The sequence below is a fragment of the Strix uralensis genome, chromosome 24 (assembly GCF_047716275.1).
Source record: "Strix uralensis isolate ZFMK-TIS-50842 chromosome 24, bStrUra1, whole genome shotgun sequence".
NCBI lineage: Eukaryota > Metazoa > Chordata > Aves > Strigiformes > Strigidae > Strix > Strix uralensis.
In genome coordinates, this window is record NC_133995.1 from 8,015,301 (window position 1) to 8,039,528 (window position 24,228).

General features: G+C 50.5%; 1 protein-coding gene across 2 annotated transcripts in view; it reads right to left on the bottom strand.

Moving 5' to 3' along the window:
* Window positions 1-24,228, bottom strand: part of PLXNA2 (plexin A2) — a 175,517-nt gene that overhangs the window by 98,572 nt on the left and 52,717 nt on the right. For both annotated transcript variants that reach the window (XR_012632173.1, XM_074893865.1), the window contains exon 4: window positions 5,495-5,629. Coding sequence is in view for 1 of the 2 variants with exons in the window: in XM_074893865.1 (XP_074749966.1) it covers window positions 5,495-5,629 (135 nt within the window). In the remaining variant the exon portion in view is untranslated. The remainder of the gene's footprint in view (window positions 1-5,494; window positions 5,630-24,228) is intronic.

A 24,228-nucleotide genomic window follows, 5' to 3' on the forward strand; every position in this document is an offset into this window, starting at 1 on the left:
ACCTAAAGCCACAGTGATGTATATGGAGGAGGGAGAGAGGAACTGCACTCGGTGGGAAAGCAACAGGTCAGAGCGAGCTGTGGCAGCGCTGCCCGCTCCCTCGGCCCTCCGCAGAGCCACCCTCCTGGCCAGGTCAGTACTGGTCATACTGGTCAGTGCCCCAGCGCTGATGCACGCACAGTGATGATGTCTAGAGCGCTGCTCCTCGCTGGTTAAGAGACAAGGCTGGGACAAAGCGCCTGCAGGCACATAAACCGTCCCCTTCCACCTCTTCCATTCAAATAACCTTCAGGCTCCCCAGCGCAGGGAGCAACGCTCCCCGGCAGCAGCGCTGGCCCCCTCCCAGCACCCAGGGGCCATCACTTACAGCAGCAGGCAGCGGCTCTGCCCTCCCAGCCGCCGTGCCCTTCGCGCCACGGCGTGAGGGGAATCTTTAGGGACTGGCATTAATCATCGCTGCCTCCCACCAAGCGACGGGCGGGAGCGCAGCTCATAACACTCTGCATAAGGGTCTCTGAACTACATCAACCGGGTGTAAAAATGTCACATGAGCCACGAGAAATATCTCAGGTGCTCTAGTGAGTGCTCGCTTAAAGCCAACAAAACATCAGCCTTGCACCCTCTAAACACTCCTTGCCTCCCCCTACGGCAAGGTTACCCTGCGACGGGCACGGGGGGCTCAGCACCGCGCACGCAGAGCATTTGGTACTCACGAGAGGAGCAAAGGATTCCTCAAGCACATGTCAGGCTACAGAGGTCCGTGGCCCTCTGAGCTCTGCCGTGCTAATTGATGTTATCTGCATTTCACTGGGTGATTATGTGTTATTATTTCTACCACGGGACTGGTGAGGTTCCCAGTCACAGAGCAGCATGCTGCTCTGTTACATCCTGTAGAAAACCAGAATGAAATCAGAATTAACCACCAAAGTAACTATGGATGAGCTGAGAGCAGCAGCGTTTCTGAGGCAAAGAAACACGCAGGGATTTTGGAGGATGCTCATGGATGATGAATTTTGCATTTGCAATGTCCTGGCCAGGTATCTCATAGGAAGGTGCTGCCTCACCCATCAGGGAGCAGACCCGCATCGTGTGATCTCAGCGCTTCATCAAACTATTTTACATGATTAACGCAAACAAGTGATAGAGCATTACCTGAAAAAAGCGTTGGGAAATAAAGGAGGAAAAATACATCTCAGTACAGTGTATCTGCAGGTTGGGAAGAGGCGATGAGAGGAGGGGGAGTGCCTGCCCCGGGGTCTGGCTCCTCTGCACCCATCAGCACCCTGCACCCATTGCTGCCTCCTGCACCCCCCCTCCGCAGTCCGGGCTTACAGCTCTGCATTCGGGCAGGGAAGAGACCTGCTGGGCCACGTTCCCCTTCGCTAGCTCTGGGATATTCCTTCCAACAAGCCCTGCAAGTATTTTGATCACGCTGTTTTAAATTTCATGTTTATAGCCCTTGATTAGGTGGTAAAATCTTTTGGAGACGGCAATCCCTGCCCTGGTGCCTGCCATGCGTTTGATTGAGCCTCCGCTCACTCCCAGATTAAAAATAACAAAATTTGTTCTTCTATCAAGAGCTGCAAAAATCTTTGGCCCCAATTCCGCTGATGCTTATATAAATCTCCACGCTGAAGTATGCCCACCAGTTCTCACAGGGTTAGCTCGCGATTGCTGAAGGTGGACGTGGGAGCAAAGTCAACCTGCCGCCTGTGAATCCAGTGCTGCGGCAGCCTGAACTCGCACGGCGCAGACACAGCGAGGGAAAAGGGGGTGCAGCCTTGGAGGCATAAAATCGCTCTTGTCCTACAGGGCCTATTTAATTGAAATGCACTGAGCTTTCGTACATTCAAAAAGCCTACCGTCTCCCTGACACACAGACAATTAATGCTTCAGGACTGAATTGTAAAGCCACTTCTCGATATATCCAGCACTTTTCCTGTAAGCCTCAGTCTTTACCCCTGAAAGCAAGAAATCGGAGAAGCTTTTCTGCACATGCAAGGGTTGTTGGTGTGGGCTCCATGACAGACTCACCATTAAAATGGGAAGATTTTTAATCTGGGGGCTCTTGGTGGCCCCACAACATTTGTCACTGGTTTTGCCCTCCATTGCCATTAACTCCTCGCCTGCTGCTTGATCGCTGGGGGCCCTCACATCTCACCATCTCAGCACAGGCCAGCGAAGCAGCCGACGAGCCCCTCACGACAGCAACGCTACCGATTCCACGTCAATATTTTATTTTGTGGTTTTGTTTTTTTCCCTGATAGAAACCGTTAATTGAATTTGTCTGCCCGTGAAAAACAAGAGGCAGCTCACGCTGGGCACCGGCTGAGAAGAGCCACGGTGCAAGTCCTCTCGCCACAGCTGTGCCTGACGCAGCCCCGGCGCAGCACCCACGGCTATTCCAGCTCAGCACAGCGCTGCCAACGCCCGGCAGCCCCGCTCCTAGTCCCAGCCTGGCACCCCACTTAGCTCCGCTAACGCGCCACAGCTCCAGCTCCGCAGCTTCTAGCACTATCCCAGCCTCGCTCAGCCTGCGGGCAGAAATGGTGTTTGCCTGCCAGAGCAATGCTGAGAAATTAATTTCTGCTTTAAATAGTCAGGGCCAGAATCGTTCCTCTTTTGCCATAAGAACTATTTGAAACCAGGTGCAGGGGGAAGAGAGCTTGTAAAAGCTGCTAATAAGCACTCTTAAATCATGTGGTTAAAGACCTCAGAGTAAGTAGCTGGAAGCAAAGTTTCTTTATCCTTCTCTCCCCCGGACTGGGCTGTGCAACTGTTGCTTCTGTGCTTTGTGGGAGTGAAATCAAATGTCAAATATTCTGCTTTGGAAGAAGTTGGCAATGAAACACGAACGGCTCATGGAGAGCTCCAAAGGACTGCGGATAAATTGGAGCGAGGCACAGACAGGGCTGGGACAGGAGCCAGGGGGAGTGGGGAAGGACTGTGCCTACAACCACAACTCCAGATTTTAGGATGAAGCGACTACATTCCCTAATGCATTTCAGCATAAAGCTGATCCTAGCTGCTGCTAGCACAGAAGGAAGATGGGCTTCATACCAAAATGTTACATCTACTCTTTGTTGGGAAGCATCCACACATCTCAGTTTATTCAGCATAAACACACAGTCCGACACGGAGGGAGCGTCGCGTCTCGTCGCTGGTCTGTACCTACCACCGCAGCCGCGAGAGCCCAAGACCTGCTGCCGATCAGTACTGAGAAGCTCACGTTTCTCAGCCAAATTCCACAAAACAACAGCATTTTTTCAAAGATGTGTTTTGACATAGGCACGTATCCTGTTTCTTTCTCAGCAGATATTTAAAATCACAGGCTCTGGACAATCCTCCCCCACTATGTTAACATGCAGCAGATCAACGTTAAGAACAGCTGCTCTCTATGTTATTTTACTGTGGCAGAATTTCATTTTGTTCCAGATTTCAAGACTTCAGAAGACGTTTTTACTGTATATTCTCAGTACTTCTGAGGGCACTTCCCACCATTTACAGCCTCAGCCCTCTGAAGCTGGTGGACCTTTCTCCTTCTTTTGGTACTGACCCCTTTTCAATCCTCAGGCTCCTTTATATAGCACTCAGGAAAAATATATATTCCCCTCTCTACTTTGCTGAACTATCACATCGCCCGGATTAGGGCAATGGGGTCACAGGAGCTGACAAAATCCATATGTAACAGCACGCGAGGACTTCTGGACCCAAAGCACGCATCAAGGCAAAATACAAGGGCAAAAGGCAACTCCTACAGTGCGACCTGCAAGGGATGAGGGACGGTGTCCCCCCCGCTCCCGGAGTCTCCCCCAAGGCACGTGCTTTGCCAGAGCTCTGGCTGGAAATGGAATTAACGTTCCAGGAATATTCTATTATTTGCTAATTCTCTTCACATCTTTTTGTTTCCCAATTAAGCAAATTAGCACTTTGATGAATATTAAGACGCTCTCGCCTCATAAAAGATGAGTTGGAGGCATTCCCACTGGATTCTCCTCCTAAGGAACACAGTTCCTCAACTGTTTGAGATATATGTTGGATCGTTTCCTCCCTAGCATAAGCACAAGGAGCACATGTCTCCTGGAGAAAATGACCACAACATTAACATTTTAATAAAATAATTTGATTTCAAAGTTTGCACAGATCCTTGTTATTACCATCTAATTCAAGTCCAAGCTGGAACAGGGATCCTAAATCTGTAGCTGTTCATGGCAGTTTCTGTCACTGAGTTGCTCTAACAAATATCTAATGCCTTCTTTAACCACAGGGATTCATTCAGTTAAGTCTTTTAGCAGGGAGAAGACTTTGCACTCTTCAAAAGTATTTATTCCCTGGCTTTAAATAACTTTATAACCGAGCTAAGTATTTGCCAATTTTTTTTGGTTTGCTACAGGTTAGCAAAACAGTTTTGCTGGCTTTGAGAGGAGCTGTGAGGAGCTGTGAGCTCCCTAGTGCAAGGTGAGCGGCTACGATAGCTGCTCACTCTCTACCTCCATCAGCAGATCTTTGAGCACTTCACACCGATACCTCTCTGTAGCATCTCTCGGAGCAGGTGGGAGGGAGGACAGATATTTGTTTACCAGCAGACATGGAAAGCTGTTAGTGACCAGAGGGTTAACTCAACACAGAACAATTTATTAGCATCCAGACATCTTCAGATGCATCCCTTCTCCTGTCTCCACCACCCACAAGGCACTAGCTCTATTAATCTGAATTATACAGTCATGAGTAATAGCCAATAAAATGCTCATCAGAGTCAGTGAACCCAGAAGTCTGGCTTAATGGTGGGGACTTTGTGTGTTTTCTTGTCTCAGAGAAGAACAGAAGGTCCAAGATTATTTATATTGTACCGGCTCCCCTAAGCAACAGACTCCTGTGGACCATCCGGCTATAAATTCCTTTCATAATCATTTTGGTTGTGCGTTTTTGGTCTGGGGCCACCTCCAGGGCGGCAGCAGAACTGGCCCGGCAGCGGATGCACAGCACAGACTCGGTGTTAACGTTGCTGGCAGAGCACATACCCACACCACGCCTGGTCCCACCTCTGTGCGCGAGCATCACTCGCTTGCAACTGCTTAAAATACCCCAGTAAATAAATAAATAGGTAAAGCCATCATAAAGGATGCTCAGACAAAGCTATGCAAAACCACAGCCTGCCAGCCTCGCTGCAGGGAGTGAAGCCGTAACGCTCGTGGCTCAGGATCTCGTTATCCAGGCAGGGATGGTTCAGAGCCCCAAACCACATTTCCCCCACAGCAGCTCAGCTCAGTTCCCAATGCCTGCAGACAAAAGTGAGCACAACCCTCTCCCCCGTGCACTGATGACAATCTCTGGTCAGAGGCAGATAAAACCGAGCTTCTGCTGGTGCTCCACCAACCTGTCCTGATCCCAGCACCATGGGGCTCAACACACAACCTCGGCTCCGTATACTCCAACAACACACTCCTTATGGAAGGAAGCTGCAAGCAGGGAGCTCCGGGAGCAGACGCCTTACCTGTCGCTCTGACATGACGTACAGATACTTCTGATCGATGGAGAAGGCCATGTCTCGAAGGACTGGGCTCCCGTCCTTGAAAACTGTCACCATTTCATACTGAATTCCACCATGGGGAGGACCATCTGCTCGGATCTGGAAGAAGCACAAACAGATTACAGGTGACTTCATAGCAGCCAAATTCCAATTTTTTTGGGGGGGGCGGAGGCGGTGTGGCAGGGAGGGGAGGAGGATGAAGTAAGAAAAGGAATTTAATTCAAAATCTCAGCTTGAAACCTGGAGACAGAGAAAAGAGCTAGCAAGCAATGGGCAGGAGTTAAAGCAAAGGCTCCTTCTCCACTGAAGTGGATGCAATTTCCCCAATCCATGAGAAAGTTTTGCAGTCATAAGGGGAGCATGCAGGCTGCCAGTGTGCTGTGACTGACCACAGGTGTTCAAGAGTAACAAAGATTGTAAACTTTGTAGATTCTCTCTAAAAGAAACCTGAAAGAAGGCCCCAAGGCTCCCCAGGCAGCACAACAAGGCCAAGACACAGCAGAGATTTTTTTCTTCTCCAGACACATAACTTCTTTATGACGTCTTGACAATCTCCATCACCTCTTACTGCCACAGAAGCCTCCTACAATACCATCCCTGCCTAAAAATTTGGAGATGGTGCTGCCAACCCATTACTTCCAAATTTGCAGGATTCAGCAAGGCAAAGCCAGCCCAGCCCATACCGCTGAGCGAGCAGGGAACTAACACGGCAGCCACGTGGCCTGTTCAGTGTGACGGGCTCCCAGTATCCACCCACCCCACCAGAAGACAGCTCCCTGCTCCTGCAGGAAAACCTGCCCGAGCTGTGACAAATCCCACCCCTGCCAGGAGTGGCTGCTGTTGAGGATATGCCAGCTCTTCCAAAAGTTAATAATTTACGGCCTCAGGGGCTGTGCAAGGGGAAGGGAGGAGGATAAACAAACAATTTACATTGTCTTTCCTACCCGGATTTGCATATTTGGATAGCCATTTGATTGCAACATGGTGTCTACATCGCTGAAAACACTGGCAGGCGTCAGGCAGGGAGACGGGAGCAGTCAGGCGAGCCAAGGGCTCGGTGGGGCCGCTGCCGGCCCCGCGGCTCGCACGACAGCGATGCTGTCAGACGGGGCCGGGGGCTGAGCTGCACGCACGCTGCCCTGCGAGCAGAGGGACGCACGGGGGGACTGCCCGTCCCTGGAAAAGCCTCGTGTCGCCGAGATGCCATCTGCCGCAGCCTCATGCCGAGCTGTTTTGTCGCATCCCATTTTGCTGCTCGATTACTCCCTGCCTGGCTGTGGAACGGAGGAAGAGGCACGAAGAGCTAGCTTTGGACAAGTCTAAGCCTTTAGAAGAGGCAGGATGGAGCAGCAGAGAGGGACATCTATTTTTTCTGGTTCACGTCCCCAGGAGGTAAAGGGAGCAGGTTGTTAAGCATCTTAAGATTTATCTGAGAAATGTGCCACCCCAGCTGGAAACACAAGGATATCTTCGCACTCATCGAGGAGAGATGCTCCCCTGCACCCTCCTCCAAATAAATCCTCTTCTTGGAAAGAGCCTTGATGCCTCCTGCTACGTAAAGATATGTTGGGTACACAAAGACATTTCTTTTCTGGATTTCTCTTTTCTCCTTACCTTCTGAATTTTAATGATACAAAAGAACATCAGGTGTAAAGAATCTGAGTGGTCTGGTTTAACACCCATAGCCAGATGAAGGAGCCTCTGGCTCAAAAGCCCTGAACTTTCTGAAAGGAAAACCCCCCAAAAAAGGCAGGAGGTCAAATCCTGCTTTAGTTGCACCTGTGTGAATTAGGATGCTTCACTGCCTTCATGAAATACTGAGAACTAGAGGCAGGTTGAGGCCAGTATGAGACCAGTGGCGTTGCAAACCCGAGCGATCCGTGCTGCCTCCGGAGCCGCTGCCCGTGCCCGCAGCACTGCCATCTCCCACACCAGCCCGCGCCGCGGACAGAGGGACGAGGCTGCAAAAATCACCTGAGGAATAAATAGCAGAGACACTGGGCTGTCAGGGACACACAGCCGCTTCCATGCAAACACCTGATTAATGGCCAAAAGGGAATGGAAATGCCGGACATGAAGGATCAGCAGCCTTTGTGAAAAACAACTGTTTTCCAGAGTTCCCTTGGGGCACTGGCAGCTCGTTAAATTGAGCTTCCTTCTAGTAATGAGGTCAGACAGGGCTAATAAAGAGAGATACCACTGGACAAGCCTCGTGCAGGCCAATTCCAACTGGGATTTGCGGCTCTGGGCTGGAGACAGCACCACGTGCATGATGGCTCCTCCAGCCTGGAGAAGTGCTTGGAGCGGTGCCTGGGAGGGGTGTCCTGGGACCCAGCTGGAGCCCTGCATGGGGTGCTGGGTGCTGCCTGCACCCTCCCTGCTCCCCCACAGACAGGAGGAGCAGCCTGGGGTCTCCCACCAAGGTGAGGTGGCTCCATGTTACTCACAGAGCACAGGAGCAGGGGAGAGCAGAGCCCGCTGCTCTCCTGCCCCGCACGCTGCGGTGTGTGTTACACCCCCCCGGTACCCCGCTGCCCTGTGCCCGAGATGCACCCACTGACACCAGGATGCTCCACTGCATCTCTTCACTGAGGGTTTGGTTTCCACGACGACAAATCATGATGTCAGAGAAGAACGATGATTCCTGTGAATGGGGAAGAAGAAAGGGATCATCTCCGCAGCAGGAAGCTCCTTGTTGATGTTTGAAGAGAGAAATCATTCCTCTAACTTAGGGGTGCCCTTCCAGCACCACACAACTCCCGACCCATTGCTAGAAGAGCGGTGTGGTACCAGCCCTGCAAGGCCGGGTTCACCCCAGAGCTCCAGGCACAGCGGCGCTGGGGCTGGGCTGCTGGGAGTCCTGGTTCCTTGTGTCCCCCTAATTCTATGGGTTTGCTTCTCCCACGACACGATGATGGGGCACAGGAAGGGTTTAGGAGAAAGACATGCAGGGAAGCGGTGGAGGTCGGAATGGGTGGGAAAGCAGTGAAACGGGGTGCAGGCGGGTACGGGGAGAAGCACATCGGTGCGGTGGAAACCAGAGGTGTCCAGGATCAGAGACGTGTTCAGCCACCTGAGAGGCAGCGGAGCTTGGACGTGAACTGAAGTCGTTTGGGAGAGACACAGCGCTTTCCTCAATCGCTCCTGATGGATGTTTACAAACATGGCTTGAAAAGTGCCTAACCACATAATCTGCAAATCCAAATATCATCCCTGGCTCAGAGGACGCCGGGTCAGCGAAACGCCCCACGTGACGAAGCAGAATGCTGCTCAATTCAGGGAACTGCAGCCCTTCAAAGCCACTGCGCAGATTTACGTGTCTAATACCCCCCACAATACAGACTGCAGGCATAAGCTCTGCATTATCTTAAGAGATTAGCAAAATACCATATTGTGTCACGTATATGTTGCAGTGTAGCACCCAGCTATGAGCCATTCAAGGATCTAATATGACATGAAGCTCAAACATACCTATTGTACTGAAGTTTCTCTTAAGTATTTTGCCCAGCCTATGCCACAGCTAAGATACATCTGGATTCCCTTCCAGTTCCTCCCAGCAGACTCCCATTAGAAGACATTGAATCTCTTTGTAGGAACCTTCCATGATTAAATTACCTGTCTATTTTCATTACGAGTGTTTCAGTGAGGATGACTCATGATGAAATGCCTGGTGCCAGAAAAAACAACTGAGTAAGTCCATGCATGAAGGGACCGATTCCCCACCCTGGATCCTAGAGGCAAGGCCACCCCTTAACTCCTCAGGAACTGCAGCTTCTCCCCAGGTCCGCCGGCGCCTGAGGGGAGATGGGGCCCAAAGCACCTCACTGCTGCCTGCCCCACCCTGCACGGAACGGCCCGGGGAGGACGGGATGGGCTCCTGCAACGATGCTCTTGGTCAGGAGGCACAAGGCACCGGCTGAACGTGCTTATCTTTGTATGCAACGGTGACAAAGTGAAAAGCCCAGTCAACCCTGGAGCCTTAGGACTGCTCCTTTCATGCCAGGCTTTCTAGCCCTTCAGGGGGAATGCTATCAAATAACATGGCATTTGTGTAAAATGGACATTTCGGGTAGAACTGTATCAGCTCTGGGAATGTGCACTGGAGCGTTACTGCATCTACTGCCTGAAATAGAAACCAAAGACAACAAGGAGCAGCCTTCACCGCCAAGGTGCATCTTTGCAGAATTGCCACTTCTTTGCCATTTCCATCTGCACACCTCAGTTCTTAGGCATTTCCCATTAAAGCTTCCCATAAAGTTCTAGGATGGATTTCTTGCTTCAGTACTGGAAATTTAGCAAAAAGACTGTTACTGGCAGCAGGTTTCTCAATCAGGCTGGAGTGCAGTATAGTTTAAATAGCTTTTCCCTACCTCTTTCTATCTGTGGTTCTGTAGGATCTCTCCTACCTAGACCTGGTACTAAAAGTTTCTACAAGCAAGAGACTCGGCAAAGCAAAAGCTCCCCAAAGACAGGACAAGATAAATAAATACCAGTCCAGATTTTCTGTGTGTGCCTCTGCCAAATAGTCTTTGCAGGAAGGATTTACTTTTGCTAATCCAATTTAATTAAACTAGGCTATTCTACATTCACACCAGACTAAAAAGGAGGTGAGAAGCACGGGATGACCTGCCAGGTCTGCTGTCCCCCACACAAACACCCTTTCTCACTTTACAGGGTTACCCATGCTGGCGTCTGCCTCCAACAGCCAGAGAGAAAAAAGCACAGAATTTTTTAAGAGGGGACAATCCACAGTAATTGCAAATTTCTATACAAGAAGTTTCCAAGAGCCCTTTTAGACCCTGTATGAAATTCCTCTGGGAGTAAAGTACCCCTTAGACTCCCTCAGAGCATCGCTAACATCGGCAAGCTGGTTTGCTGAGGCTGGTCCCCAGCAGATCTGGGATCCGAATCTGCTCCTGCAGACGCACGGGGCCCTGCCAGGACCGCTGGCTCCATCCCTCCCCACGCCTCCATCTGCGGGAGCAGAAACCCAGCCCTGAAGAAGTGGCTTTCCCTGCTCACTCCTTCTGCAGGCAGGAACACCATGAGTGATTTAGCTCACTGCTCTCTGCGTGGGAAGTCTCCCCCTTGAAATTAAAGTGAAATAGTAATCCCATTAAGCATCTTTCCTTTAAATCATAGATATGTCTGAGACTAAGTTAATGACAACCCTTACATGCGCATTCAATTCAAATCAGCATATCCAATTAACTTCATTACCTGGAGGCTCCCTCATATCCCAGTCTCTTTCTCTCCTGTCGCATTTTCTTTATGCATTTTTCCCAAATTAGGATAGAATACATCTGCCATGGTGGGCATCACCTTTATTTTACCCCAAAGACAGCACGGGGAAGCCTTGATAGATGGGTTCACTCCAGAAAGTCACGATGCTGTCAGGCTGAGTGGCTCGGAGCAAAGTGGCTCCTCAAGACCAAATGATCTGGTCTCCGAGGGAGGAGAAAATCCATCCTTTCCAGAATTACACCGTCTGACTAAACATTAAATACACTCACTAATCCCCACTGGGGTTGCCCTTACAAAACTCTACAGAATCAGCTGGGAAAAAAGATCAGTTTTGTAAAGAGCTCGTCGCAGCGAGCCTGCCAGCGCACAGGCGTCGGAGCCGCATCGCAGCCGAGAGGGTTTTTCTCAAGCGCTGCCTACCAGTACCAGACCATTCCTTAAATTTCCGCAGACATAGGCTCTTTCTTCCATCAAGTGCCAGACAGGGGCCTAGAGCAGGGCGGCCTTGGCCATTAGAGCAAGGGGCAGCAGGTCCGGCAGGGAAGGGAACAAACCAGTGGGACCAGCGACAAGCAGCCCAGTGGCATCACATCAGCATCTCCCCTCCTGCTGCCCCTGGACACTGCTTGGAGATTCAATTCCAAGAGGCAACACCGAGCGGTGGGTAAGTCACTGGCGCTTTGGTACAAGCGCCCAAACTCTCCCCTCCTCTCCAGCGAGGGCTGCACGGGTGACGCTGCTCTGCAAAGTCCTGGTGTTCACATTTATTCTTCTTTTTGAACTTCTAAGAGACATGAAAGCCCCATCCAAGCAAACCCAGCCTCACATCCCAACTTCTCCCTCCTGCTGCCGGGCACAACACGGACAAAGCAGCATGGCAAAGCCAAGACTGACTTCTCTGCTCATATCTTCTGAGGCCTAACCCCTTTTTCTGGAGACATTTTCCTCCTCCATTCCCTCCCTGAACTTAGGACAAGCTCCAGGTGCAAGGAGACAGACCTCCTCTGTCCCCATCTCGCTCGGATCTCGCCTTCCCCGATAGATTAAATTGCTGGTACCCTCCGCTCAGACGATCCCTCATTTCCAGGATCTGCTTGGGCAGCTGAGTGCCTGAGTTTACACCTTCAAAAGGGGATGGGGGAAGAGGGAAGCGGGTGCTGTGACGCAGGTCTGGGGGGCAGGAGGCAACACAGGGTCAGCAGCTCTACAGCCACGCACCGCACAGGGAGGCAGGGTGGGTTCGAGCCTGAGTTTATTCTGCTCAGGCTTCGTGACCCAAATTATTTATAGAGCTGAGGTTTCTGTGAATTCAATACTCATGTCAAAAACGTCTCTGTGTATGTGTCTTTCACACCCACATGTGTTTCCCATCTCTTCTGCTTGTGAAACGTTAGCTAAGTGTTCAAAGTCACAACCTGGTAATCTGCAGCTCCCCAGAGGAACCACGAGGCAGAGGAACCGCTGGGCTAATTGGGGAAGAGCACAGAGAAACCCCCCGGGGTCCCCGGCAGCTCTGCAGGGAGGGGGGGCTTGTAGCCTGCAGCACTGGCACCCACATATGTGCTAAGCCCAAAAATGCCAACCCAGCAAACAAACAAACCCAAATTAACTCTCGCTTCCCGCTTCCCAGCGCTCAGGGTGCAGAACTGTTCCTATGAGCCAAGCCTATAAGCCCTGGGGGACAAGAAGGCTGCAAGCCTGCCCAGAATCACCACGTGCAACTAAGACAAAGAGAGACCCGGACGCTTTCAATCCCACCATTTCAAAGAGTTTGAACCCATCTACAGGGAAGGCAAAATAGGTTTTAAAAAACAAAACAAATAAAAAACCACCCTTCCTTCTGTGCTAAAGCTCAAGCCACAGTCAATGGGTTATTGTACCAAACATCTTGGCTGTTTCAGCAACCCCACGTGGCCCCTGGCTAACAGCAGCCAGCTGTGACAGTGACGTTCAAGGCGCCGCTTTGGGAGCGCACGCAGGCAGGAGGGCACGTGGATCTGCCACAGGGAGAGGAGCTCCCACGACCACAGTCCTTCCCATTCATGGGTGGAAAGAGAAGCTTGGGAGAGGAATCCCTCACTGCCTCCCTGCTGGCTTCTGGAGGTGGAAGAAGCCAATTGCTGGGTTGAAGCTGCAGCTCAGACATCCTAACAGGTACCAGTACAAAACCTGAAGAGAAGATTGCCACTGAAGCTCTTCTCTCTCCCTCCTAAGCCTTTATTTTTTTCTTCCATCCTTCTGCTCCCTCCATGCTTCTAGAGAGCTGATCCTCCAAGATAAAACAGGGAAGATGGTACAGAGGCACCATGCAGAGACTAATCAGCAGCCCCCATGTCTTTAATTTATTACTGCATGAGAGGCTCGTTTAGAACAAAGCTGCCAGTTCGGAAGATCACTCCTTTAAAAGACTTTTTATTTGAAAAGCTGTCAGCTCACACCTTGTCACAGCCCTACTTGCAGCAGCAGAACTTTAATAACGTGCCACCTCATGCAAATGAGCTGCTAATTAATTAAGTAGTATTCTTCTGGGGATGGATTCATTAGAATCAAATTTGGGTAGGCTGGCTGGCTAGGTCGTATTGCTTTGGACAGTCCTTTAAATCAGCAGCACTGCCTCGTCCTCGTGTCCCGGCAGGCGGGTGGGTTCCCACCAGGAGGGAAGCTCGTGCCATCCCCGCACGCCCCAGGGAACTGGCGCAAAGCCACACCACAACCCGGCCACTTCCATGGCACAGACCAGACCTACCTTAGCTACGAACACAGTGAGATGAAAAAAATGATTGAATGAAGCGCCCAAAAGATTGTCTTCTATTCAGGAAAGCCAGTGTAGAAGAGGGCCCAATTCAAAAGCAGGAGGTAGAGACTATTAACTCGGCGGGCTCCAGGGATCAGGCTGCCAGGCAGGGAACACTGCAACGGAGCAGTGCTCTTTTTTTGGAGCACTTGTTGCAAAGAGACAATTGCCAGGGGTTCAGGGCTATCAGCCTTGCACCTTCCACCAGCATCAAAGTACAACCCATTAAAAGTGGAAACACTCGAGAGCGTCCTGCGGATTTGCTCCCTGGAAGGAGGACAGCTCGGGGCATGTCTGCAGCATGGTACAAAACCCACTCACTTCTAATTTGATCCCTAATAAAGAGCCACAATGTGCAATGACTTCCCTTGCCTTTTGTTCAGCAATAAGCACCCTTCTCCCTTTACATTCCCGTATTATTTTTAAAGAGATGGCTCAGTGCTTCTCTGGGAAATGGGAATCATTAAGTTAGCAGCACTTTGCTGCTTGCAGACTTTTACATTTTGGCACTGAGCAAGGAAATCATCAAAGAGACTAAGTAGTGGCCTCCAAGAGAAAGGAATGAGGTAGGTGTTGCTGGATCACAAGGCACCGCACGCTAACCTTTCTGCAATGTGCTCCTCCAGCCGCTGCCATTCTCTCCTTGACTTACCCCTGCTTCTCCCGCTTTGTGCAGCTCTAATCCAGCTCCTTCCCTTACAGCTGGGAAGTAAATGAAAGTACAGGCGAACAAAGAGGAGGACAGCTCCAGGAACAGGCAGAGGTTTCTTTTTTCCTAAAGCATCCTCTTGTACATGGCACCAGCAGCCTTTAGCAGGGATGCACAGCTGGGTTGTGCAGAGCAGGACAACCTGATCCCACCCTCAGCCCTCCGGGTGTTACAAATGCCTGGTCATACCCTGATTTTTGTCCTCTTTGCCCTGAGCCCATAGCTGGGCTCGGTGTTAGCAGGAGCCTGAAGGGACTCGTGAGCAAGGACAGAAGAGAGGCACGCCTCGCCGTCTGCTTCTTGCAAGACATGGTTAGTGATGGCGGGAGCTCGAGTAGCATTTTGGGGAGTGAGCAACAGCCATAGTGAAGGAAAACAGGACTGAGAGCTAAGCCTAAGTCTTCCGTGACCAACAGAAAACACGAGAGGAGGCACAGAGCTGGCATTATTTAGGGTGACAGAGGTCTGGGTGTCTGCTCAGAATTGCTTGTCACGTACCATTTGCAGCTCTTCACCAAAGTCCCCAAAATAGCACTGTATCTGTGTTATCTATCCACACCTCACCTGTGCCCTTCCAGCTGAATAATCCTCCACAGCTCAGTGTCAAGCTCTCTCCCTACGATCATCCTCCTACAGCAGTACATTTCACAGCTGAAGGGATTGGTCTTGCTTAGTTTGGTTTGTTGACCTTGAGTGGCCATGTAAAATGGAATAAAAAGCCACTTAGACAAGATTGTCTAATGTGGAGTTTGCTCTAAACGAGCAGCAGTGAGTCGTGATTCTCCCCAAGGAGGAAAAAACTAAACAGCTGTCAAAAACTGTCACATGAAAACCCTGTTTCTCCCAAGTCACGGCTTCCAGCTGATCAGGTGGGAAGCAGAAAGTTCCTCGGGAAATATTATTCTCTTTCCTTTTCAAAAACATCATGTAAGTAACATGTTTCAAACGACTTAGACTTCATGCCCAACACCTCCTGGGAATGCTGCAACACAAGCTGAACTGCGAGGCCAAAACCCAGAAGGAAATAAAAGAATCTAAAATTTTGTTGTCATTTGGTTTTACAAACTTGTGGAGAAATCCTGCCAGGTAGTTCTGTGATGCTTTACGTCAGACAGGAGTGATCAGGTGAACAAGGAGGCCGTGCATATTTTTGGTTTCACTTGCGCACGCAGAACCACTCATGTGTTACTGATCAGATCTAACCTTGCTCGGGCAGAGGATGCGAGAAAATTACAGCGCACACAGTTTAGCTGAAATCCCAGGAAACGAGGCTCTCCCACATGGCCGGCTGCTCTGGCCCAGGCCCCGGCCAGCCGCGGGGAACGTCACACGCCGCTGGGTTGCACCCGCTGCAGATGCCCAGCGGGCAGACACAGGGTGCAGATAGGAAACGGGTATTTTCTAGTTAAGAAACAGGCCAGAGCACAAAGGAGTCAAAAGCTCTCGCCAGCCGGTGGCTGACCACGCTGTTTGTGTAGAGGCTGAACTAGACTAAAGCAACAGCCCTGCAAACGAGGTCACTTAAGGACGGGCAGAGCCCCAGCCAAGCTGGCACTGCCCCACGGCTCCCGGAGGGCGGCTGTGCCAGCAGAGTTCCCGGCTCTCTCCCCTTCCCTGAGCACCGCGGCAGTCGGCTCCTCGGCGCCGAGCTAAGGGGATACACGCTCTGCGCTGGCGTCTTGTTCCTCACCGGGCAGGCGGGAGCTGGACCAAGCGTGGTCACATCAGGGAAGGCGAGATGCAGGACGAACAGCCGGGCTGGCGCCTTGCTCAAGGACGTTTGCTTATACAGGGCCCTGGATCGGAAGCATTAAAGCCTCCTGTTAGGATTCAGACAAGTATAAATCCATGGGAGCTGAATCTCTCCTCATGCTTCCCTATCTGCTCATTCACGCTCAGATCTCCTGGTCCCCAGCAGACGGAGGCTTGAGGAAGCTCATGTTCCTGGCGTGCGTGGCACATGCCGAGGAACATCGCTTCTGTCTCTGTGAGCTGCTTCCCAAATGCTATTCTGAAGCAGATCAAGGATTTAAACAAAAATTAAAGAATCTCTTCCATCTCTGCACTGTAACTCACTAAGCCTTCGGCATATGCCCTTTCCAGCATCTCAGAATTAATCAGCAGATAAGCAGATGAACTGGCTCTGAATAATCAGTATACTCAACACATGTAACACTGCTGAACGCTGCCTTGAACACGGCAGGGAGATTGCCAGGCTCAACACACACGTCTGTCCTCATCCGTCCCTGTCTCGGGAGCGTTGGTGCAGCTACTGGGCACACACCGCAGACCTGGGACAGCACAGAACACCCTGCTGTGCGTCAGGCTAGGGAGGAAGAAAAGGAGGAAGCTGAGGGATGGACCAACTCTGGTCCTCAAATGTCCAAATTCAGAGTTAAAGTTCAAATTCAGCTGGGGAAGAAGAACCTGAAGGAGCTCAGTGCTCTGCCTATAATCTCTGAAGCAGGCAGGATGGTGCTGCAATCACTATTCAGGAATTGCGTTTAATGCTTGAAGCGCTTTGCAGCCCCAAACCTTGCTGCGAACACGCCGCAACGCGGCCCTGCCGAGCCGCAGCGACCTGCAGCCCAGTCCTGGCAGCACCACCCAGGGACAGGCTGGCAAGGAGCTCTGGGCTTCCCTCTTCACCTCAGTCACGGTGAAAAAAAAAATCACAGAAAAGGCAGGTGGATGTGCCCAAGGCCACGCTGCTTGATGCACACAGTGTCCTTGCGGTCACTCAAGCTGATGCCACAGCTCTTCCTTGGAGGCCACAGATGCCGTTGGCGTATGAACGCAACAGCAGCTACAGCACTGCGGTAACAACACGGGGTGACCCAGGCAAAGCATACCAGCAACATTAGACACCCCAAAGGAGGGAGGAAGGAGGGAAAGAGGGGCCACGGCTAAAGGGCTGGAACTGAAGAAGATCGTGTTGGCGCGTACAAGCAGCACGTGGCTCCGCAGAGCGACCCTTAGTCCAGCAGGACCCAACCAGCCCCTGCCTGGTTTCATGCTGAAAGGTTTTGCTCATAGTTTCCTCTGTGTGATGAGGTGGGGCAGATCTGCCCTAGAGCAGAGAAACTCCACACTGGAAGGACCGAGGCAGTTCTTCCCCCAGGCCCCTGCTTTTGTTCACACAGCAGCCAGCACGGCTAATCCCTTATCATGCCCATGGCCCAAAATCAACACATGAGATAGGTTCAGGCTGGGGTCCACGGGTGGGAGAGACAAAGCTACACCACGTTACTGCTTTCGCTTCCATAATTGACCTGTAGATAAACACATGGCTTCCGCCTTAATCCCCTGCAGCCTCATGAACATCAGCCGCGCTAAATTTTTCATGTAATTAAGAGAAAAACCCTAATCCAGTGTAATTAGCTCCCTGATTGCCAACGTCAGGCAGAAAAGCACTGTTTGAACAGCAATTCAGGTCTAGCTGGTTAGGCAAATACTGTGTGTGTGGTTCAGTAATTTAACACTGAAACAACTCCCCCTCTGCTGTCCTTACAGGCTGGCTTTCCTAAACAGTACTAAGTGGTTTCATGACTGCAATAGGCCTGATATCCCTGAAACTGCTGTTCCACCAAGCTCCAGTTACGTCCCTGAAGGGCTGGTCATGAAACACGCCAAGCAGTTCCCTGAGAACCACACTAGTTGCTGATTTTGGAGTGGTGCCCCCAGCCCATCTGCATCCTTCAGTGATTGCCACCAAGTTATTAAGGCTACACCACCCCTAACTGCCTAAACTCAGGATCTGACAGTCACAATTGAGACCCTCATGGAGAAACAGTCTCCTTGCAAGCGATGCTCAGCACCACAACCACAACGTGCCAGAGCTGGAGGGGACAGCAATGCTTACAAGGAGTTTAACGGTGTAGGTCAAAATCCATCCCAGCTACTGAGCCCTTATGGTTTACAGTGCTATTTTTCTTTTCCATTCATATCCACGGCAAAATTTTAAGAGTAAAATGTTAGAAATTTGGGAAGTGGAAGCAGATGGGAGAGGAATAGAGAATGTGGATGAACGTGCCAACAGGGAGGCAGGGAAACCAAGAAAGCACAGCTAGAAGATACCTTTGCTTAACCACTTAATCCATCCCCCAGCAAAAAGGAAAGGATCTGAACTACTTAAGCCACTGTCAAATATTTGTTGTCTTTTTAAAACTCGCCTCTGATTGAAATTACAGACTACTCCAGTTCTCAACTAGTCACATCTTTCATCTTCAAACTTCATATCAGACAGTCTCCCAAAATCCAGCATTTGAAAGCAATATTATTCTAGGAGGTTTTTGTTGTGGTCTCTCTAAGGAGGATTTTAATCATCCTAGGCTATGTTACAAAGGCTTTGTGGTTTCAGTTGGTTGTTTTTGGAAAAAGGCATTAGTCTCTATTTTGCTAGTTTTAATGTTGCTGTAGAGGCCAAAATTTCTGTGCTTGGGAGACTGCAAAACGACCAGCCCGCCTTCTATAAGGAGAAAACTGAAAACCATTTCACAGCTCCAGCTTTGCAGACTGAATTCTTACAGAATACTTGTTTATATGCTGTGGCAGGCGAGAGCCAACCATATATGTTTTTGCAGCTATAGCTCTTAATTCTGACAGAGGCCACAGGCTGATGAAAGGCGGGGGCTGTGCCTGGCTTTGCCCATGTTTGGGCTCCAGGCTCTGGTCTCCCCAGCACTGCCCCTCTCTCCCCTCCTCATCACACGGATGGTCTGTAAACAAACGAGCAGCGAGCAGAGCAAGCTGCTCCTTTGTATGAAAGCCAGGGAGATTTCTTTATACAAAAAATGAGTGAAAATTTATCAACTCAAAGCTCCTTTTAAAGAGAAGCCCCTAAGGAGAGCAAGCCCAGATGCTCGCTTGCATTGCACTGGTAAGCCAATTCCTCTCTCTCCCTCCCTTCAAACACACGTTATTTTCCACGGAAGGCACTGTAGATGAACTATCGACTACGAGCAGAGCCTCCTGGTTGGATGGAAGCACATCAATATGGATTTAAGCGAGCAGCAATGATATGGCACAGTTTGGTGCTTTGCCATCGTTCCCTTTACACAGGAACAGCACTTCAAGCCAAGCAAACAACCTTCTGCTTAAATGTCTCCCAGAGGATCCCCAGCCAGCGGGCCCCCGTCTCGCAGGTGCCTGGTGACCATGTTTCAAAAGGCAATGCTTGAGGTTGCATGTCTTCCTCCTCCGTGCTGACTCAGGAGGTGGGAACCTGCAGGCACATCCTGAGCTGCATTTACAACCCCCCAGACTGGCGACGCGCTCACCCCATCCCTTTCTGACCACACTTTCTGCGCCGGGTCAGGCACACGGCTGGGGGGCTGTGGCTGATGCCTTCCAGACGGGCTATCACGTTTGCACGCTGTGGTTGTCAGTGGTCGCAGCGATGCGGGTGTATTTCATTTTTCTGTCTCACAGTAATTATTCCACCTTATAGTCAGCTTTGGGGAAATTCTTCCTGCCAAAATCCCCGGTATCGAATGCCAGCGACACATGAGTCTGTGTTGACTGGTTGTGGTCTCTTTCCCTTAGATCCAACGCAAATTCTTCTCTCCATCACCCATCTTAAAGGTCTGTGGAGAGCTGCTAGATGAGAAGAGCTGTACACAGCTCGTTGGGGGCTGGCTGCTTTTTTTTTGCTTGCTTTCCCCATTGCACATCCAGCAACATGCAACTGGGAACACAGACCCAGGTCAGCCTGCGACTGCGGCACTAACTGGGTATCTGCAACAGCCACCCCAGCACCTTCTGCTGCCGGCTCACAGGATATAAAGCTCCATCCAAGCTCCATCCCAGCGAGCTGGGTATTTTCTCAGCCACCGCTTTGCCAGAGGATGGTGGAAGTGTCTCCAGACAGACCCAGGACTCTCAGGAGTCTTTGCATTCATGTTAATGAGCACTGGCAGGGGATTTGCAACCCGTTGGTAAGAAGTGTCAGGGGCTGGTGACGGGGGCAGAAAGAGTGTTGGAAGGAGAGGAAGCTGCTCAACTTCACCCGTAGACACCTTTTAAGTGACCTGAAGGACAACACTGGGTCGTGAGGCTACCAGCTTCCACCCCTCCAACCCCCAGAAGCTGAAGTTTCTAACAAGGTAAGTTATTTGAATTGCTCTCACTAAAAAGAGACCAGGCATCAAATGTTTCTAAAGCTTCTAGAGTAAGAGCTATAAACTGAGCCAAAACCCCCAAGAGACAGAACGGATATGGAAAGCTACCTTCCAGGACAGATTTTCCCAGTGACTAGTGCTGGCAACTGCAGCAGCCTCTTTGCAACTATCGCATCATGCCGCTGCTTATTATCAGAGGAGCTGAGCTACTTCTTGCCTTTCTCTTCCTACTGCACCAGAATGAACACAGTCCCCCCTCCGTATCCATACATCTGCATACTGTAATCTGCTAATGATTTCAGGCCTCATATTTTGTCAGTGTGATGATTTATTAGTTATGCCATGGTTTGCACTCAGCTGCAAAGAAATCTTTCAGCTGACCTAAAACCGTGCGACTTGAATTTTGCTGGTGTAGGAGTCCTGCGGCCTGGCAATTCCAGCACACCAGGTATTTCCCTGTCTGTCCCACCGTTCGTATTTCTATAGGAGCAGAGCAGGAAGCCTGGCTGGGAGCGGGGTCCTGTTCTCTACGTCTGGAGTCCTGAGATTTGTGACTTAACCAAATGGCTGAGCCAACCTGCAAAGAGTCTGCTCCTGAGAGGTTTTATGCCTTGAAAATTTATTCTAAAGCAGCTTCAGAAACTCCAGTTTTCATTATTAATATGACTTCTTTCATCAGAGTCCACTTATCTTTTTGCTTTCTATTTCTGTCTCTACCCTTTTATTGTTTCCCCGAGCGATTCTACAGGAACGCTACCGAAACCCAGACCGCAGGCGACCGCAGCATCTACCCGCTCTCTTCTCACCAGCATGAATTTATTTCCATCAAAGCTTCCTTCCTGAATCAAGATTTTTTTCCTTTTAATTCCATCTGTATTTAATCCCAGACAAACACAAACAACAATCTCAGCTCCCTAAGGCCATCACTTTCTAAATCAGTTACAGCCAACTCCAATTAGCAGGCAAGCAACATGAGCAGCTTCGTACGCTCCTGTATCTTTGGGAACGAGCCAGCCCAGAAGGTCCTTTTCCCCAGACTGTCCCCTTTTTCCTCCTGAAGAACTTGCACCGTCATTAGTTGCAGGCTCTGCAAGATAAAACACGCTCGCCTTTGCTTTTACCATCACGGAGGAGCTGGGAGAAGGATGCTCCGTGGCCTCGTTAACGGTTTTGTGGTGCTGCGCTCCCACACCTGGAGGCTACCTGCATGCTTTGATTTATCAGAGGATCCCAAAGCCTCCACAAGTGCTAAAGGGATATTTTGTTGGTCACTTCAGCCTCCCTCTTAACCTGCACTTGAAACAGCTTCTTCACAGCCTCTCTAAGCCAGGCAGCCACCCCGCGACAGTGCCAGCTCCTGCCAGGCAGTGCAGGCAGCGAGCCTCTCCCTGCTCAGGCCACGGGAGCATCTCTCAGACAGACCCTGGAGAGGAAACCACCAGCCCTCAGTGGAGCTCACCACGGCCGACAGCAGCTCATGGGGTTATCTGCCTTCACTTGATTGTGAATTCACCGCCTTCAAATTGCTTTTAACTTATTTTGCTGAGAAATGTCTGATCTCACAGGCTGGTCGGATTTTGCCGGGCTTAGCCGGGCTCTGGCCGTGGGTGGGCACTTGCTCTCTAGAGCTGAGACTCGGCGGCGCCCCCCACCCCAGCGGCTCTGCTGGGGCTCCCCCCTCAGAGGGTGCTGGGGGCAGCGGTGGAGCTGGGCCCTCGGACCCTTGTCTGAAGGGACACGGGCACCAAGTGCGCCAGCAGGCAGGGGCAAACTCGGCACTTAACTCAGCAGACAGCTCTCCCTCCATTAGTGAGCTATTTCGGGCAATGATTTCAAATGAAAATCTGTATTTTATTAATTATGCGTCTGCTTTGCTGCTGAACTCTTTAATGTGTTTGCCAGCTGTATCAATCTACAGCCATGAAGGAAACCGAAACACCTCGAGTGTGTAGCGTTTCTGCTGGGATGCATCCGTCACCGGGGTTAGCCTGGAGGTGCGAGGCCCCGGCCAAAGCTGCCATCTCCCCTCACCTGCGGGAACATCCCCCATCTCACCGAGCGAGAGCAAAGCAAGGGCCATGGTGGGACTGGAGTGGAGGACGTGCCCTGACAAACCCGTCAGGATTGTAAATGATTGCAGAGCAAAGTCCATCTGGTGACGCTGCCGGGTTTCTCCATCTTTCACACGGGCTGGCAAGAATTGCAAGGAGCCAGTTCCAGCGCTGCTGGGCTTCAGCTCAGCGTGCTGCCAGCAGCTGTCAGCGAGAGAAGATGAGGATGGGAGCGAGAATCATTTGCATTGCTCCAAACTCTTCCTCCAGCCTCATTTGCTACCCTCAGTGTCTGGGCTAGCTCTGCACTGACAAGCCCCTTGTATTCCTCCGCTCATCTCCTGTTGCACGTACACACCTCCTCAGCTGCTGGGAAAAGGATTTCCCCGATACATGCCTTCCCCACCACGTCAGGATGTTAGAAAGAGCAGCGTCTGCAGGCAGGCAGATTTATTCACCTGTCCTAACTGGCAAAACTGATTGGGTTTGACGGACATGCAGGGATGTGCAGATGCATTAATGACCAGTTTAGCATGGAAACCAGCAGAGCAATGCACCTCACAGATATTATTAGGAGAAGTTTATTTCAAGCAAATTTTATGGCTGTGGAGAACGGATTAGATCAGCAATCCTCAAGAAAAACCACTTCAGGATCCTTTCCTAACAAATACCTAAAAAAATGTAAAATAAAATAAAACAAAACATCCTCCCCCCACAAAATGCAACACAGATAATTTTACAAACCAAATTCTTTGCTGCCAAGATCACTTCATCTCTTGGGTGAAAACTAAAGAGGTCCCCAGCACTCGGAAGCAGAAGGGGCTGAAACGCACCAACCATACCCAGCGCAGCCCCGCACGCCCCATCCGTGCGGATCCTCTGCCGGCAAATTGGCCGTTCAGGCGACTCGCCTTCCCCCACCAAGAGAGCCTTTTAAGTCACATTATTTTAGAGCGTCCTTGAGACAGAGCAGCATTAATGGGCTCTACTGTCTGAAAACTGCTCTTGCTTAGATGCCTGCAAAGCTGAGCAAGAGAGGCACAAGGCTAAAAAATGCTCCCTCTCAAGCAAAACAGACTTGCACTTGGATTGCACAGAAATTAAAGCAACAAAAGGTCTCTGAAGCCAATTGCAATATAACTGAGAAACAGGCTCGTCACTTTGTACATCCATCTGGCAAGGACATACTTTCCATTTCAGCAAGTGCAAGAATGGGTGGACAGCAAAGGGAAACGTGAAAACAGCAAAGAAACAAGAAGAATGAAAACCTGCGGGACAACACTGCTACCCTGTTATGAATACTGTACGTCTATTCAGATGAAAATCCATACGGCTGCTACTGTTGCATGCACTTTTCTTACACAGCATGAAATTAAAATTCCTCTTCAGTATCATATTGCCAGCACTCCAGAGCAACTTTAGAGTAAGCTAGCAGACAATTTATCCTTTGGCTTCCTCAGACAGGCTTGTGCTGGGATTGAAAGCCAGTGGGGTGAGGGAGACTAGTCTATTGCCCATGGTGAAAAATTCTGCTTCCAAAACAAATCCCAGAGAAATATTGCTGGCCTAGAGTCTGACTGTTGGTGCTAATTTCACAGTGCAGTTTCACATGCATAATTCCCCCCAGGCCCCCCTGCCACTTTCCTTCTTATCTTCCCAGAACAAACTCAACATGCAGGCTAATTTCAAGGAGTGTTTCACCCAGAGTCCAGCCAAATGTCAGTGGATCTGCTGGAAATGCAAATTGAGACAATCATGCAAAAGAGGAGGGCTTATAGATT